The sequence below is a fragment of the Poecilia latipinna genome, unplaced genomic scaffold (genome assembly GCF_001443285.1).
Source record: "Poecilia latipinna isolate Pla-1442-1.1 unplaced genomic scaffold, P_latipinna-1.0 Scaffold1274, whole genome shotgun sequence".
Taxonomy (NCBI): Eukaryota; Metazoa; Chordata; class Actinopteri; order Cyprinodontiformes; family Poeciliidae; genus Poecilia; species Poecilia latipinna.
Window position 1 is genome coordinate 208,396 of NW_015113890.1, and position 17,783 is coordinate 226,178.

The 17,783-nt window shown below is 36.9% G+C and overlaps 1 protein-coding gene across 1 annotated transcript in view; it reads left to right on the forward strand.

Annotated features, from left to right (window-relative positions):
- LOC106961172 (protein diaphanous homolog 2-like) overlaps nucleotides 1-17,783 on the forward strand; it is a 256,445-nt gene that overhangs the window by 164,620 nt on the left and 74,042 nt on the right. Inside the window, exon 20 of the mRNA XM_015054721.1 lies at nucleotides 3,454-3,583. Coding sequence (XP_014910207.1) covers nucleotides 3,454-3,583 — 130 coding nt within the window. The remainder of the gene's footprint in view (nucleotides 1-3,453; nucleotides 3,584-17,783) is intronic.

The window sequence follows — 17,783 nt, forward strand, 5'->3', positions numbered from 1 at the left end:
GTCCTTCTAGTTGTTCCATTAAAATAGGATGAGATGTGACATATTGTGACTGTGGCCTTTGTTTTCTGTTATTATGTCGTATACAAATGAAAAAAGTTGATAAAGGTGCAGAGAAAGTCGCTCGGGATGAAGTTAGCGGTTGCTGCTTGCTGCTGCTCGAAACATGTGACATAAATAATGACCTCCATAAACAAAAGCACAAAATTAAAAAAAATGATCCATTGTTGCTGTGCAACAATGGATCATTCCAGATATTTGGAAGTTATTTGGAAGCTGGAAGAGACCTCAAAGTAGTAAAATCAATGACATATAAAAACATTTAATAAAACTCAAATTTTTTTCCCAGTTATTTGAAAGCATTAACTCAAGTTTATAAACAAAACAAGAAGTCAAGCTCATGAGGTATTTGGTGAAACCAAAAACTGTGATTGGCTCGTCATCTACTGTTTACTATATTAGCTACAGCTAACACAATTAGCGCTAACTTGAAGTCAAAGCAAGTTGGAAGTTGACGGGCAGATGTTTGAAATGACGATGAAGTGTCTTTAATGTTCACTCATAAAACTGGTGTGGTATGCATTCATACTTCTACCACTTTACTCTGACACCCCTAATTAAAATCCAGTGTGCCAGTTTGAAGAAGCCGTGGTCGTTGGGCTGGCCTGCATGTGGTGCCTTCCCAAAGCATTCAGCAATATGCTGATGAATGTCAGGGTAATGATTTCCGATTAATAACCAGTTAAAAAGTTTCTAAGTGTTTCTGCCACAGATAATGAGTAGTCTTTCCAGCTTCTGTGGGAAAAAAAAAAAATAGAAAATCATTATTTCCATCTCGACAAGAAAGTTTTATTGAAAGAGTTGCTTCTGGCCTGATTTTTTGGCATTCAAACAAATTAGTTGTAGTTTCTTAATGACTTCAACTCTTTATTGTCTTTTTACCTTCTAAAACTTTTTATGGTGCATTAAACAATAAGTGTCACCGAATATATTACCAAGATACAGAGCCTGAAGGTGTGGTACTTAAATGAAATTATCCAACTTTAATTGAGTTGTTGGAAGATCTCAGCGATATGCATTTGCTTGCAGTGATCTTCGGACGTTATTTGCAATATATTGTGCAGCTCTAATTACAGACATATACTTCAGTGTACTTTATTGAGGCGTTTAAGTGATTGACAAAAAAAAACAAAGTAGTACATAATCATAAAGTTGAAGAAAAATCATGGATTCTTTGCCAAATGTGCAGAACACAACAGGCAGACAGATGACAACAAAATGAACACTTTGTGTAATGGAGACGGGAGCACTGACCATTCCCCTCAACGCATGTAATCCGCCATGAAGCACAGCAATGGCAGAATCATGCTGGTGAGAGTTATTGGGAATGTCAGCAAAGTTAACAGTGGGAATAGTTTAAAAGAAAACTTGTTACGGCAGAACAAAAACCCGAAACATAAAGCCAGACCTGCACTAAATTGATTCATATTAAATCAAATTCAGGTGTTGGAATGGCCTATTCAAAGACCAGACCTGTGTGAATAGTTTTAGATGTGAACTTAGCAGGAGAAATTGACCCAAATCTAATTTTCTTTTTGCCCATATTCAACCCATACCTGACTTTTTCATTGCAGTCTGAACAACCCAAATCCGATTTTTTTATTTATTTATGCCACTTTCATATGTGGAACTAAATCAGATACAAATCCAAGCGTTTCAAAGTGTCTGCAGTCAGAACGGTCATGTCGCATTTTGTCTGACTTTCTAGTCATTGATGTGAGACATGCGTCATAATTCTGCACCAGAAGAAGAAGCCAGACGGGGTGAATCTGGAGATAAACAATGGCTGCGGCAAGCAGTGCCGACGTTTAACTTCCTTTTCTCTTCTTAGCTTTCTTCGTATAGTTATGATCTTATTACATTACTGTCGTCTCCCATTGCTCTCCAACTTTAAAATCGAGCTACAGATGGCGGGATCCGTCATTACCTAAACAGCGCTCTGCTGTGTGACTTCAGCGTTCCTCTGCTGCGCATGCGAGTTGCTTTGGGGTCTTAAACTGTTCACACAGAAGTCTGATCGTGGTCACATTTAATTAGTAGTATGAATGTCTTCGCAAAAAAAAAAAACGAAAAAAAAAAAACATTTGATTCCTACAACTTTCTCTGTGAACATCCCGTAGCATCAGCCTCTTTTTAGGCCCTGTGTAGATTGTGCAGTGAGACTGATGTAAATTATTAAACAATCAAAATATTGAATGTATTTTTATTTAAAGTGTTCTGACTATCAGATGGTTTGGTCGTCATGCAAATCATGTGAACCATAAAGCATTTATCGGCACAGATCATAATATTTCTCTTTCGAAATGAGAGCGACTTCATTGACATTAAAACATTAAACCTTTTTTTTGTTATTGTTTTCAAAGTTTCTAAATACCATGAAAACAAAAGACACTGACTAATTTTAATTAACCCATATTACCTAAAACACCAGGGTACGGGCGCCCACTGCTCTTAATGAAACCGCAGTATGGTATGAGCACCAGCTGAGCTCACGCATTCACATTTCATCAGTGAAGCTTGGGGCAATAAAACCTGTTTACACACTCCATCCTTTGCTACCTTTTCAGTAAGCCCTGTGTTTGTGAATGTTTATAAATCAAATGGCTTCTGATAGTTATGAGACGTGCGAGAGAAGCAATGTTTCTGTCGGAAGATGAACAAACCCAAAATTCATTATCATGAAAGTAACTCGTAGCTCTCTCAATAACTGCTATCAGACGGGACAAATTGTCAGATCCCCTCACTGTTACAGTATGTGTATCCTGTAATTGTTTCAGTATTACCGAAATGTGTGTTAATTAGCACATCCATTGTGTGCACATGCGTGGGCATCTCCAACTGCACCTTGTTTACCGCACAGATATCATCAGTGCAAGAACGCCGAGGTGTGTTGTGCTAATTAGCTTTCCCAGCATGCCATTCGAACTGCATTGCAGCCACAGTGGGGAATGAATATGGAACAAGTTTTCTACGTGCTGATGTGAAGAATCACACTAACAGGTGCTCTGCTGATACGATGGTGTACTTTTCACTTTCTCACAGGTTTGAGATGTTATATATAACTACTGGTTGTGTTAAATTACATCTGTGAGCCCTAAAATTATTACCACTGACCACTGCTTCACCCCACTCATCTTGCGCCAGGATGATTTTTTTTTTCTTTTTTGTGAAAGCAGACTACAAGCACATTACTGATCACTTGGAACCTAAAACATGTTCCCTCTGTCACATGAATCAATATTTGTACAGTAGAAGTGAAATGTGTCAGACTGTAAAGTGGGGGGATTTTACTGAAATAGATTTTCCTCCATTTATTCATCAATGAAATGTTTTTTAGGGGTTTTTTTACCTGCAAAACTGCAATTGAACGTATATTCTTTTTTTTTTTCCTCCCAGCTACGAGACACTAAATCCATCAGTCACAACACAACACTTCTCCATTTCCTGGCTGAGAAGTGCGAAGAGAATCACCCAGAGATTTTGAAGTTTCCAGATGAACTGGAGCATGTGGAGAGTGCCAGCAAAGGTAGGCTTCTCTGTTTATATGAGCTAAGTTGTGTTCCACAGGGTACTACATGTCTGTCTGGGATAGGAAAACGTCTTCACTGTGCAGAAACTGAACAAAATACAGATACGAGTTCACTTTTTCCATTATTTTCTTCTTGCACTATATTTTTAGCACATTAAGGCCTTCCACGTGCACATTTCCCTCGACGACAGCTAGCCGTCTCTGTTTGTGACAGAAATAGAGCTGTTTAGTTGGACCGTGCTGTCATTCTCCCCGTCAATAATCTAATTCCACTTTAATTCCTTTCTCCGGCGTTCGGAGGAATCCCCTCAGGCTTATTTACTTTGTTAGTCTCTTAATTGGTCATTTAATCTAATTCAACTAATTATGCACTTGACTGAGGCTGCCAGCCATTGTGCTAGTCAAATGAAATAGTCTTCAAGCATTTTGGGCAGAAGGATGTCTGTATGATCGCATTTGGAATCATATAGGCGTCCGATAAGAAACCTGTTAATCGACTCAGCCCAGAAAATAAATACCTCAACTCGGCAGATATTTAAAGAGACGGGAAGTGTCTTGGACACACAACACATGCAGTTGCATTCAAAAATATTCACATCTTTTTACCTTTGTACTTTTTGTCATGCTACATCCACGTTTAAAGCCGTTTTAGGTTGCTTTGATAAATCTAATCATGTCTTAACTTGGTCCAGTTAAAGTCCAAACTTAAATCTAGTGGAGAATTGGTGGCAAGATTCAAAACCAAAGCTATTTCTTGCGACCTGACTGAACTGGAGCTGTTTTACAATGAAGAATGAACCTGAATTCAAGTTGTTTTCTTTCCTCTTCAGAACTATGTACTACTTTGTGTTGATCCGTCACATAAAATCCAAATAAAATTAGTTTCGGTAAGTGTTTGCTATGTGACAGAATTTGAAGAAGTTCTGTCTCGATGACCACATATAGCTTTTCAGTGAGATGCCTTCAGCAGCTTTACATGACCTTGACTGGACCAATAGTATTCAGTATAATTAGGTGTTTTACACAAGTACCGTTTAATCATTTTTCTGTCAGCAGCTTTGATAAATATTGGAGCTTAATGATTTAACAATCTATTTTCCTGGATTTACTTTAGAGCAGATGACAGCAGTGATCAGAAGACACGTCATGTCTGAATATTGCTATTGATAGATTTTAAAGTTGCTATAGATTGCTTGTGTATGTTTTTACTTATTTATCCAAGCCTTCAAATTGCCTGAGGTTTGGATAAACCTCATGAGTCCCCAATACAAGATGTATTTTCACCCTCAATACATTCAGTATCTGTACTCTCTCAATTTCAGGTTAATTGGTATTTTAAGTGACTTTTCTTAACTACATATTTCTGGTGAGTTGCATCTAACTTTGTCACACAATTTTTATTTAGAACTGACAAAAAAAAAAAAAAAAACCTCACATTTATTCATTAATATATCCATCTATTCTGTGAAACACAGCTGCTGTTTATTTGGACAACTGGTGGCTGATAAAATAGTCTGATTAGAAGAAAATAGCATTGTAATTATAATTGTTCTTTCCGCCATTTAACAACATGAATATTATAAAACAATAAAGCATCCACTTTGCACATGTAATATGGGGCAAGCAGACAAGCAGAGGATGATTAAACAATAAAAAGGAAATTGTTGTACCTTGAATAAACCTTTGTTGAGCCTGTCACCCACTCGTCTGATTCATTTATTGTTTTGTTTTTGTGATTGTTGATTCTGAAAAGCTGGTGTGGGAGAACTCCATCTAAAGGACGATTTCTATGAAGGTCGCGGTCAGATTTAATCAAAGCGTCATCTTCCCTTGCAAATATTAAACAATTAATGCATGTGATTTAAATGTGCAATCAGCCCGGGGTAATTTAGAAAATTGTACTTTGTCCAACTTGATTGATTGCTCCAGACGGCTCCCCCACTTGTTAGTTTTTCTAAAGAAATAGCTTTGGATATCAGCTTTTTGTTTAGTTATTCCGTCAAAAATCAGCATTCTCCAAGAGTTGTCTGCACTGAGGAACATCCTTGTCCGATTGAAAGTTGGAGTCTAACAAGGAAGCAAGTCCTGCATTTCTAGATGTTCCCTTTGGCAACTCATTTCCTCTTTGGATTCTGCTCCTCTCAGATCTGCCTGTATGAAGGGCAGTTTTTATAAAATAATCATGTCCTCATGACAGGATTTAAGGTGTGTGGAGTTTTGACGGAGTCAAGGATAATTAGTTCAGTTGTTTTAAGCAATTATGTAATTTGTTAAGTTGGACAAATTCCTTTAAAAAGGTTAGCAGAACTAATATGTTTCTAATTTGTAAATATTTTTTATGTGTGCCTCAGTGAATTACTATATTATTGAAAAGTTAATTTCAGTAAGTCAGTTAAAACAGAATATGCATATATTTCAATTGTTTATTTTTGTTCATTTTGATGGTTTGCAGCTGATGAACCAATATTTCAAGGCTTTGCTTTGCAACTTTCTCAAGGTTGGAGGTTTTCATTTTCATTGACCGTCTCTGTTTCCTTCCACTGAACTTTCCCTCAATGTGCTTAACTTCTCCCGGATTCTTCGGCAATAACATTTTGTTGTCATTGTCGATGAATGACAACATATAGTGGGGGTTTAACTCATTATATGCTGGTCGGGTATCGAGCGGTGTTTTTATCATCATGCTGGTACATTAAAAACCCTTTATTTATAGGACTTGGATGATATAACTTTCTCTTGAGGTTTCATTAGCTGTAATCATCAAATTGAACAGAAATAAAATGCTTAAAATATGTAGCTCTGTGCAATGAATCTGATAATTTCAGTTTTTTATTTTTATTTCATGAAATAACATTTGATGACATTCTCAATTGCTGTGATGCACCTGCAGAATTAGGGACTTCACAGCATATGCAGGCTTGATTCCCCACATTTAAAACACTTATTTTCTTCCCTTTCATTCCCAAAATGATGTATTCCATTCATGCTCAGACGCCACTGCGCTTGCCGGTTTCAAACATATACTGTAGAGCCCTTTGCAAAAGGTTTTAGGTGCTTTGGATGTCTGTGATGTTTACTTTCCATCTCCATCTGTGTGTAAATAGGAAGATGAGTTTCCAGTCTAGTTTTGCTGTTGCTTCCTGTGATTAAACTCTCAGGGCAGACGCGCTTTTAGTGTATGTACAGTTTATCTGCAGCAGGAACTCGTGAAATGAAGTAAAAGAGCAGTTAAAAAAAAAAAAAAAGAATTAGGAAAATGAGGTTGCTGAAAGAAGCGACGGCTTCCTCTGAAAACCTAGCACTGTGACCAGATTTTTGCATAACAAGTCACAAGACAGTCATCCCGCATTAGCAAGGTCTCTTTCTCTCTCTCTGTCTCTCCTGCTTTCTCTCTATCTCTCTCCCTGGCAGAAATCGTGCTGCAGACAAGTATTTCCAGATGGGCTGTCCAAGCTCCTCAGCAGAGGCATAAAGAAACAGACTAAAAAACACTGCTAGTCAGCCATGAAAAGTGAGTGCAGCAGACTAAAGAGACAGGGAGCTGCCGTTTTTTTTTTTTTTTTTCTTGGATTTTGAAGATTTCTTGTTGATTTATCAGTGGTAGAAAGCAGGCTGACCTTGGGACACCCACCTACTGCCCAGTGAAGTGGTGCTGATTAAAGATTGGCAGTCAGAAATGCAGCTTCTTTGATATCCTTCCATCCATGTATGAAAGCTGCTTGTATTGATGAAAGTACAAGTTGTGGTTGTCAACATTTATTTGGGAATTTTTTTCCCCCCGATTGGCTCATAAATAAAGAGGAACATCCTGTTCTTGTTTTTGCGGTACTGTGTCTGTGAATGCTGTTCACAGCTCTTGCTAATTTTGTGTATGATGCATTCAATTTGCATATACAGTAACTGTGTGGCATGGGCTTCATACCAACACAGGATCTACTGTTCTCTTTCCATACCCCTGACCTCATCTTCATAGTAACCCCTGAGCCTTCAGAGAGGTGTCATCGGCCAATTTGCCTTGTTAAATTTACCCCAGAGATGAGCATGTGGGGACTGACAATGGGTACTAAGTCTGTGTGGTGATTCCACTCAATCAGTGGCTCAGTGACGATCCGTCTTGACAATCCGGGAAAAAAGGAAATATGACACGAATGTTCTCATAAATCCATTTAGTATAAGGCATAGCCAAGGGCAAAGTACTTTGGAGCTTGTGAGAGAGAAAATGGAGAATGAGCAAAGAGAAGAAAAAAAAAAAAAAGATGAACTCTGAGGATATTAATACCACTGTGAATATATCTATTATCCACATTCATTTCAAGGCACTGCAGCATAATAAAGCAGTACCCATTTCCCATTTAAACTCTGAAGCAGTACTTGGCTCTGCATTACGTAGACAAAATGGCTTTCTGGATGGGGTGGGACACAGAAAGGATCATTTGTCTTTTGGTCTCCGTGGAATTGCAAGGAGCTGTGGGGTTCAGAAGATATTCCCTCATGCAGGCAGAGGGTAGCGAGTATTTCACTGAAATCAGGAGCAGCCGCTTGAGAATCCCTCTGAATTATTAAAACTAAACACATAAATATCACGGTGGTTAAGAAGCACCATTTCATTTTGTGTTGATGGAGTTAATTATTTAAAAATACATGTTCTAAAATTAGATTTATTTTATTTATAACAATATTTCTTCAGTTACTTTATTAAGTTTTTAACTGAACCACTAACTTTGTCGCTTGATTTAGAAATATTAAATGAAATATTGGGGAAATTTACTCTGTGTGCCCTTTCCTTTAAATCTGTCTTTCGTGTAACAGTGATGAACATTATTTTCCATGTTCTTGTTTTCACATTTAAGCTGAATAAAATCTAAGTTGTCCATTGATATTAGCCTGAATAGCAGTGCATATCTTCATGGTGTTACAGAGTTTTCAGTGAACATAATAGTATGTGACTCCAAATCTTCAGTTTATTGGTGCTAGCTTGTGTTTTTACATTTTGTACATCTCATTTCAAAATGACTCTGACTTTTCTTCCTCTTTTTTTTTTTCAGCAAGCGTAAGCATCCTTTTTTTCTTGGCAGTCAAAACATGTTCACTTCAGTGTAGGATTGGGTTGCATCTATTTTTTTAAACCTTCTTGAAGAAATTATATAGTGGGATGAATATTATTGTCTGCCTGGACAGCGTTGTAATATTGTTGCATGTACCACTGGGCATTTTGTTTATTTTAACCTTGCTGTCTTAGACTAAAGATGCAAGGAAAGTACTTGCCTCTTGTATGAATGTAGAACTTTAATAAAAAGTCACATTATTTTATTTAAAAATCAGTGGAGCTGTTCTATTGCTTTTGTTAGAAAAAGTCATCAGCAAGCAGCTTATGACTGAAACTAAAACATGTTTTGTTTTTTGTTTTTTTACAGTAAATGTGCTCAAAACCATCATAATATGCAGTTTGGTTTTTGCTGGTGTTGCTGAGGTGTATTTTTTTGTTTTTGAACATTTCGAATTATTTTTAAAAAAAGATGAAAAAGGTGGATACACAAGGTGAGACGTAGGTTTAAGAAGAGATTAACTTTTTTATATGATTTGAGCAAATCTACTGCATCACAAAATCATTTAAAGCAAAATGCCTTCAAAATAATAATAATAATAATAATAATAATAATAAAATAAACACATCTAGTGGATTAATCATGTTTTATCCAGGATTATAACCGCCTTGCTTAATGTTTTATTTGCATAGTCTTATTATTCTTTTATGGGGACAGGTCACACTCATAAGTTTACTTTATTGTAAAATTCCCAACCCTGGGAAATGTATTTGTCTCTTTTTACCTTTTTTTCTGTTGCTAGTGCCATAAAATCTACATTGTTACATTTAATCTCAGTGGACTAGCTCTCGGGTTTCACTGATATCCGTTAATGTTGATTTTTTTCTTTTGCTGTCATCTTCATCGTACCTAAATGATACCCCTGTACTACTGACAGAGGTTTCCAAGTGTATAAAAGCTACAACATGTCGTTTTGTTAGCAGATTTAGTTTGCAGTTCTTTATTAAACACGCATAGTACTTATTAGTATGCATGAAAAGTGTAGTAAAATAACGCCACTTCATGACTGAAGTGGTAGATGAACAAAGCTAAAGCAATCTCTACACCACTGATTTTTTAAATTTATTTATTTTTTTTTTATATTTGATGATCGTGTGCAAAGTATTAACTTACTGCTATAGAACAACCCAGCCTCACTTTATCTCATCATTTTGAAAAACAAACATTTTTGCTGTGGAATAGCCAAGAATTTCTTAGCCAGTAATACCAACACGCTTCTCTTTTTACACACAGGACAGAAATATGATGAATGCCACACTTAGCAGTCACTTAGATTTGTCATACTAAAGGTATTTCTCCTTTTGAAGTATTTGAATGGCAGTCTGACTCAGGTGGTTATTATTAATCTCAGTGGGAGTGATCCATTTGCTTTTTATTCGTGTGAAGCCTGAGGAAGTGTATCGTTTCAGCTTAATGGCAATTTATTAGAGGAGAAATAGCAAGCAGATGAAAGTAAGGAAGTTTTCTTTTTCTTACCCACGTAATCTGTGATGACATTTTAACAAGACAGAATGCACCTCAAACAACAGAAAACTGCACGGTTATGGGAAATGATCACTCAAAGTTGGTTAAAGTTTTGATTCAAATCTCAGGAGAAACTAAAGTGAAAGTCACAAACTTCAGCTAGGACTCAAAGCTAGATTAGTATTTTGAAAATATTAACACTTGGTGTGTATTTCCAAATACCACGTCACAATCTAAAGACAAAACTTTTATTAGTTTTGACAGAATTACAAAAATATAATCTGTAGAGAATTGATTGTTATACTATTTATCAATTGCCACATAATTCATTAATGATCGCAAAGAATCTAATTTTTCTTAACTCCAGTGAATAACAATATTTTATTTAGGAGCATCAGCAGTTTGCGCCGGCTAACTGCATGAGCAGGAACAAGCCACATTTAGCTTAGCTGCCGTTAGCTTTAAGAAAACGGGCTATTTTATTTAGCTTAGTGGCCAAAAAAGGGATAAATCAAAAACTGCAGAAACACGATAAATATACACAATATAGACACTCAAATTGCTCACCCTAAACTATTGTTTCTACCCAAATACAACCGACTCTGAACCGAGTTCTGATGGATGAGGTGAGCTTAGCCATTCTAAGTCTGTGTCGGGAACCAGAGGAGAGCTAGGAAATATGTATGAAGTAATTTCCTCTCTGCATTAATCAAATATTGTTTAGTTCCAGTCAATAAAAAACTATTTATTTATACAGCGGTGTAATAGGGTGAGGTAGTCGTACAGGATCGGCAGGACCAGTGGTGTAAATGGACAGTGTGACATGAAGGATATTAGAAACAGGAAACAGTCCTGTCCAGCTCCACCAGCGCTGAGTGAGTGATGAGCTCTGGAGAGGTTTTTCTTTCTATTTCACGTTTTTCCCCTCCGCTTGCTTCACGGTGGATGAATAGTTCATTGTGAGAGCATAACAACTACTCTCTTCCTTTTTTCCACCTTTTTTCTCCCGCTTTTTGTTCTTTCTGTCCATCTCACTTTCCCTCCCCCTCTCATTTCCTACACCACCGCTTTAGCGAGCCTATATAAATGTAGACAGAGATAGACACATGCAGGGAGGCCAGCAGCGCTGCTTAGCATCAGGCTCCGGTCGGTGACAGCGGATTTCAATGAGGGTTGACAATGGGACCAGGAGTGAGAATAATGCTTTTTGCCAGCCTAGAAATTCAGCCTGTCACAGAAGACCATTTTCCATGCTGAGAGAGTTCCAGGAACCGAGGTGTTGAAGGAAGTGCCATTTTAAATGTGGCTCTTTTTTTCTACAGTAAACTTCTAAGAATGACTTTTTTTTTGCCCTTGAAGGGGAGAAAAAAGTATTTTCATTGGATCAAAAACTTTTTTTTTTTTTTTTTGCTGAAAACTTTTTCTTGGAAATATCGTTCACACATTCATCATGGATGGATGTTTGCGTGATTTCTGAATGGTTTTCACTCGTAGCTCTTTTAACCTTCTCAGGATTCAATAGAAGTACTTTACAATGTATTTTTTATTCACAACAGCACTCACAGCATCACTTCACACACAAAGAAGTGCTTTACAGTGGCTGTTGCCCAGCTTTGCCTTCCCTGTTTTAGTGCTCTCACTTTATTCATATTTTTTCACACTTTTTTTAAGGAAGCCATATTGTTGCACAGCCTGGATAAAATAACAATCATTGGGCGGTCAAGACCACAATACTGATCAATCTGGGACCCACAATATTACATTTTGGGGGACAATTATTTCCCATCAAGCCCCAATAAAAATATTGACATTTTAAAAGCATCGTTATAATAATGAGACACCCTTTTTGAGAAAGAGTCTCACTTTCAAAATCGGCGTCTTTAAGCAACAATAAAAAACAATGTACACAATAAATGAACTGAAAAAGTTCAAAGAAAAGTAAGACATTGTAGTTTTAAGACATTAAATTAAAACATGCTTCAACTTGTTAAGGTGAAAAAAGCTTCCATTGTAGGAAATAGCTGTTTTCCCAAGTTCTGTATGTACTGATGGAACAACCAAATTCAATTCAAGTCTAAGTGGAGGCTGCAGTTGTTCTTTTCAAAAAGGCTTTACAGAGACAGGTAACCAAATGTTGATTTACAAATGGAAATTTCCCGGTTCAAAGTTATGTGGAGATAACGAAGACCACGTAACCGTAGGATACAAAGAACAATAGTGGGCATTCAGGTCATTTTCTCATCTTGAATGAAAAAATCAGATTATTTTCTATAAAAGAATAAACCCTAGTTTTAATTGGACTTATTAAACAGATGTTCAATATGGAACTTAGAGGTTTAAGTGCAACTTATAACCTGTAAAATAAGTTAATCCCTATTCAATTTGAAGAAGAATAAATAAATAAATAACTTTGTCATCTGCATAATGAAGAGATGTATCACAAACACTCTAGAACATCCACAACATGAATGCAAATAAAAAGTACTGGTCCAAATATAGAGCCTTATGGAAAACCTTCTTCCAATATTTAGATAGAAGGAAATGTGATTGAGATAAACACACTGCTTATGACCAGAAACTTTACTTAAAAACCAACTTCTGTCTTGGTATGAATATTTACATCTGAAAGTCTTTGACATCAAATTATGTCAAATTATGATTTTTGTACCGTTCAGGTACAAAAATCCATGTTTATGGATTAATTGAACATTTTAAAACCCCTCCAGAGCTGATTTGGAGGGGTTTTAAAACCCCTCCAAATCAGAATCAAACATTCTGATTCGTGTTACGCACAGACAAAGTCGGATGAGCCAAATAAAACTTGTCACAACGATGGCTGAAGAGCAGAACTTAGAAATCAGTAAGAGGACGACTCATCCAATACCGAGGAACCTTGAAGTTGTTGTCACAGGGGAGACCTGATATATTTGTATCTGTCCGGCTCTTCTGATCCGTATGATAATGGCTATGATCGCTGCTGAGCAAATGAGCAGGAAACTGAGGTTTCTCTGAAGTGATTCCTGCACCCTCCAGATAAGGCACCGTTGAGACCTCACAAGGCTTTGGTGCCTCCCTGACATGAACATCAGAATACAGCCAACCTCTTCACAGTCAATGATCGACAAGAATTCATATTCAAAATGACACGTTGGTTGAATGATATGGTATTGTTAGATACTTTTGCATCAACTCAACCAATTATTTAAAAACCCTATAGGTTTAATTTGATTACTGTAATTTGCTGTCAAAATTTTGCTTATTCTTCATTTTATTAAAATTTCCGATTAAGCTAGATATGAAAATAGTCACTATTAAACAAACATGATTTTGTAAATTCTGTCAAGTTAAAGTGTTTTTAAATTCCACTTCCTTTTGTATTCAAAGATTGCTGTTGAGGCTTTTAATGAAATGATTGGCATCAGTTCAACATGAAAGTTATTTCATAACACAATATATGAAAATTGAAAAGTAATAAAATAAGGCAAAATCAAAAATTGTCTCAGATACATCTGATTATTTTTTAATTGTACTATTTGTTGTGTTAAATTATTTCAATATTCTTAAACCAATTAGTCTTACTCTTAAAATACATCTGATAGATATTTTTAAGTGAAGCACAATATGTCGGCATCAACATTAGTTTCAACCAGTGTTAGTCATTTTCTAATAATATTGTCAATGCTGGTATTGGAATCTCCAGTACTAAATAACAGTTGTCAGCCATAACACCAATATAAAAATTTAAATGATCACATCGGTGCATCTCTAGTTATCAACTGCAGTAGCAGACTTGCATTTTACAAAACTCTTCTTGGTTTAAGTTTCATAAACATGATCAGATCACAAACAACTAACAATTCTCACTCCTAGAAATATTGATTAATAATGTTGAAAAAAGTTCAGTCTACAGAATGGAGTGAGTGAAAAGTTAAATAGTTAAATCACTTCTGTGTCTGTATAAATCCTCGCAGACTTCATGCTCTTGTATCAGCATTGCTTGGGCAGACCTGCATTAAGGTCATCGATAGGCCTATTTTACGTCTGTTGCACAGATGTGATTTGCAAATTCACATTAAGCAAAAGGAATCAATAAACTTTTTTTTTTTCCACTTTTGGGATATTCAGTCCTAAACCAACCTGCATAAATAAAGGAGCAACAAAAAAAGATGTTCGTAGCTTCAGCTATAGACTGATCTGCAAGGAAAACCACTGAATTCTTTAAAAAGTTAAATATTTAAATTATATATATTGAGATAAGCCCCAATGTATTTTCTCCATGGCTGCCAAAACAGAAGTTAATATTCGGCCTGTGGCATTTTTGAAATCGACTGTAAAGACTTGAAGTCTTTAGTTCCAAGTTCTGTTAATCTTTACCGCTCAATACACACAAATGCCACGACTTGAAAAATACCAATCACAACAGGCTTGCTATTTACCCAGAAAAGCAACAGATCATTTTCTGACTAGGTGGTCATTGCGGTTAAGTGCCTGTGTTTTTCTCTTATTCCTTCCCACACTCTCTGCCTCTATTGACCACGGCTTGAGAAAACGTGTCTGTGGATGAAATGCTGTCATAAGAATCGGACTGACTCCCTGTGTGTCTGCGGGGGTGGGAATTGATTTTGGATACTATATTGAGTAATTTTTATCATGGGCTGTCATCAATACCTGATTTAAAAGCATGGCCTGCAGCTCACATGGCAGAGCTGCTCATCGGGAGTTTTAGCGGGCCTGGGGAAATTGGTTCCCCTGGGCCTGTTTCAGTTAATGCATGCCACTAAGTGTGAAGACTCAACCATCACTCATGATTTATATCCCAGATAGGAGCAAAGATATAGCAGCACATAGGCTTTCAGTGACTGCATTGTAACATTTATTTGTTGCTGTAAGGCTTTTTGCAGGATCTGCCAAGACCACGCTCATCTGTGTCTGTCATTTTCCGGTTGTTGTTTTTTGTTTGGAAGCCTGCTAAAATGCCACACTCTTTTTCTTGCAATTTTATTTCAGACATATTGTTGTAAACTAGCACAAATGATTTCACCTGCGTACTGCAGTGTCAAGTATTTACCGTGGCTGAAAAACAGAAGCGTCTCTGTTGCCAGCTCCATGCATCTTGAAATGTAGGAGGAAAACGGGTCTCTTTGATTACCCACCTTCATACCTGAATGTGTCTCTCCTGTGTTGTACACGCCATATTGTGTTTGTTTGCCTTTATGATGTAAATTTGCTTGGTCTCCTCTAATTCTGTCCCCGGGCTTCGTGGAACAAGTTTAATTTAGCAGCCAGCCCTCTATTTCCAAAACAAATCTAACAGGTCCTGACTATGACCTTTCTCTTACATGTTGATGATTTGCATTTTCCACCCTCTTTGTTTTTTATAGCTCTGATATGGAGTCACACTGTGTGATCCATATTCAAATGATATTTAAATCAGCGCCACATTTGCATGAAAAATTGAGGATTTGAAGCCGGGTCGCCTGCATACTGATCAGAGGGACAACCTTCATTGGAAGGAGGCTTGATATAACAAATAAATGGGACAGGGTATTAATAATCTTCATGGAAGGAGTGTTCTATATTGCGCGCCACCATGACAGAGTGTTTTCCTCCCATGTAATGAAGCCCATATATTTCTCAAGCTCTTTGCTTTCAACTCAAGAAATGATTACGCTCTTCAAACAGAAGGATTCAGCCACGGTGTTGCATTTTAAGGAGTAAATTACCCGAAGAAGGACAAACACCAACATAGTTTCAAGCAAACCTTTTTTTCACCCAAACATCGCATTGAATCAATATGATGTTTGTGGAAATTAGCGCGGCGTTCGGAAAATAAAAGAATAAAGTTCAAACTCTTTCAGAGCAGCTCCTTGAAGAGCACTTAAAAGCCTATCTGTGACATATTCGAGCTGTCGAATTATTTCAAAATGTATGCTTTTAAAAGTAAGATGGAAAAACTTCACGAATTGCATTGTTGGTAAAAGTAATTTGTGGTTTAATATTTGAAAAATCTTTCCAACTCCTCATGCTTCCCTCCGTGTGTCGAAGCTGTCAGTTATCCTGTCGCTTCGTGTAATCCCAGCTTCTCTCCATGACCTTGAGGCTGAAACTCTGCGGGGTTCGCGCCATCTGTTGCACGACCTCATGTCACCAAAGAAATTTCTCTGACTGTATGTTGTTGGTATCATGCTGCAAAGTGAATTAGGGAACAGTCACATTCTCTGCTGGTGCTTTTCATGATAGTGGATTAAAAAAAAAAAAAAAAAAAAATCTGCAGACCACTTTTAAATCGCCAGGTCTTTGTGATGTAAGAAAGTGAAACTAAGATGAATCGTTTTGTAACTTTAACCTCTTCTCATCAATTGAAAGATTAACTGAAAGGTGTTGTTTTGTTTGTTTAAAAAAAAACAAACTAAAATGATATGGTTGCATGAGCACTTCTTTTCAGGCATGTGTTTTACCCCCTAAAACAAGATGCGCCATATTGACAGAGTCCTACCCAAACAGCCCCCCGCTGTTTGGGTAGGACTCTGTCAATATGGCGCATCTTTGCAAGTTTTTTTCTTAAAAAAAATGCTCAAAACCTGTAAAATAGAATCATGCAAAAGCAGCACCTGCTGTGAGAAGACATGCTAAAGATGACGTTTTCTTTATCTTCCAGTTTTCTAAGCAGAAAACCTAAAGGTTTTGTGGAAACATTGACTCTGGAATAATTTTATAGCTGCTTACAAATCCACTGGGTATTGAATTAAAGGCTTTATGGTAGCCTCTCTGAAGCCGCCTTTTAATTCATTTGTCAGTGTACTTTATCACTTTGTTTATTGAAAAGACCAATTTGTGTTGAAGCTATAACTCTCTGGAAATCTTGAGCCGTTTCTTGAATATTTTAAAATAACTTTTTTGCTCATATTTTACGAACTGCACCATTCATTTCCACAGAGAACAGAAAAACCATACCATAAAGCTGCCAACTCCATATTTCACATTTGGGAGTATTTTCTCAAACTTAGAAACTTTCCCTCCAAATGTATAGATGCTCTTTGAATCTGAGTGTATTTGCAAGCTGTAATTTGGCTTTTTATGGTGCTTCTTAAGATATGGCTTCTTCCTGGTAAAATTTTGTATACTTTCCTAAATTGTTCAGTCAAAACGACCCCCCTCTTTCACTGATATGGCATTTAGCAAAAATAAATAATTGACCTAAAGAAGGAAAAGATCAGTGTAATTTTATGCCAGTGAGAAAAAAATGGTTTTATAGCTTGACTGTGTGAAGGTAATGAAATATCTTATATTTTTTTGATGATATTCATACTGCTGTCAGAAAATGCAAGGGGATTTGATAGTCAAAGACAAGCTAAGTGTCTTGCTATCGCTGGTTTTCCTCGCCTCTGCCTTGACATGGCATACCAGCTGAGACCTGCTCTTTACCGAAAGGTCTGTTTTTATTCCACCAGCTGAAGCAGCGGTAAGGAGGGACAGAATCGATTGTTGCAGGCCAAATTGAACGTGTGTCGAGCTGCAGGCTGCCACAAGATAAAGGCTCTGACGCTGTCTGCTGTGTTTATCATCAGGTGGCCTTTTCTGTGTGTGCTATGCTGGGATTTTGATGTGTTAAGTCATAATAGGGAAGC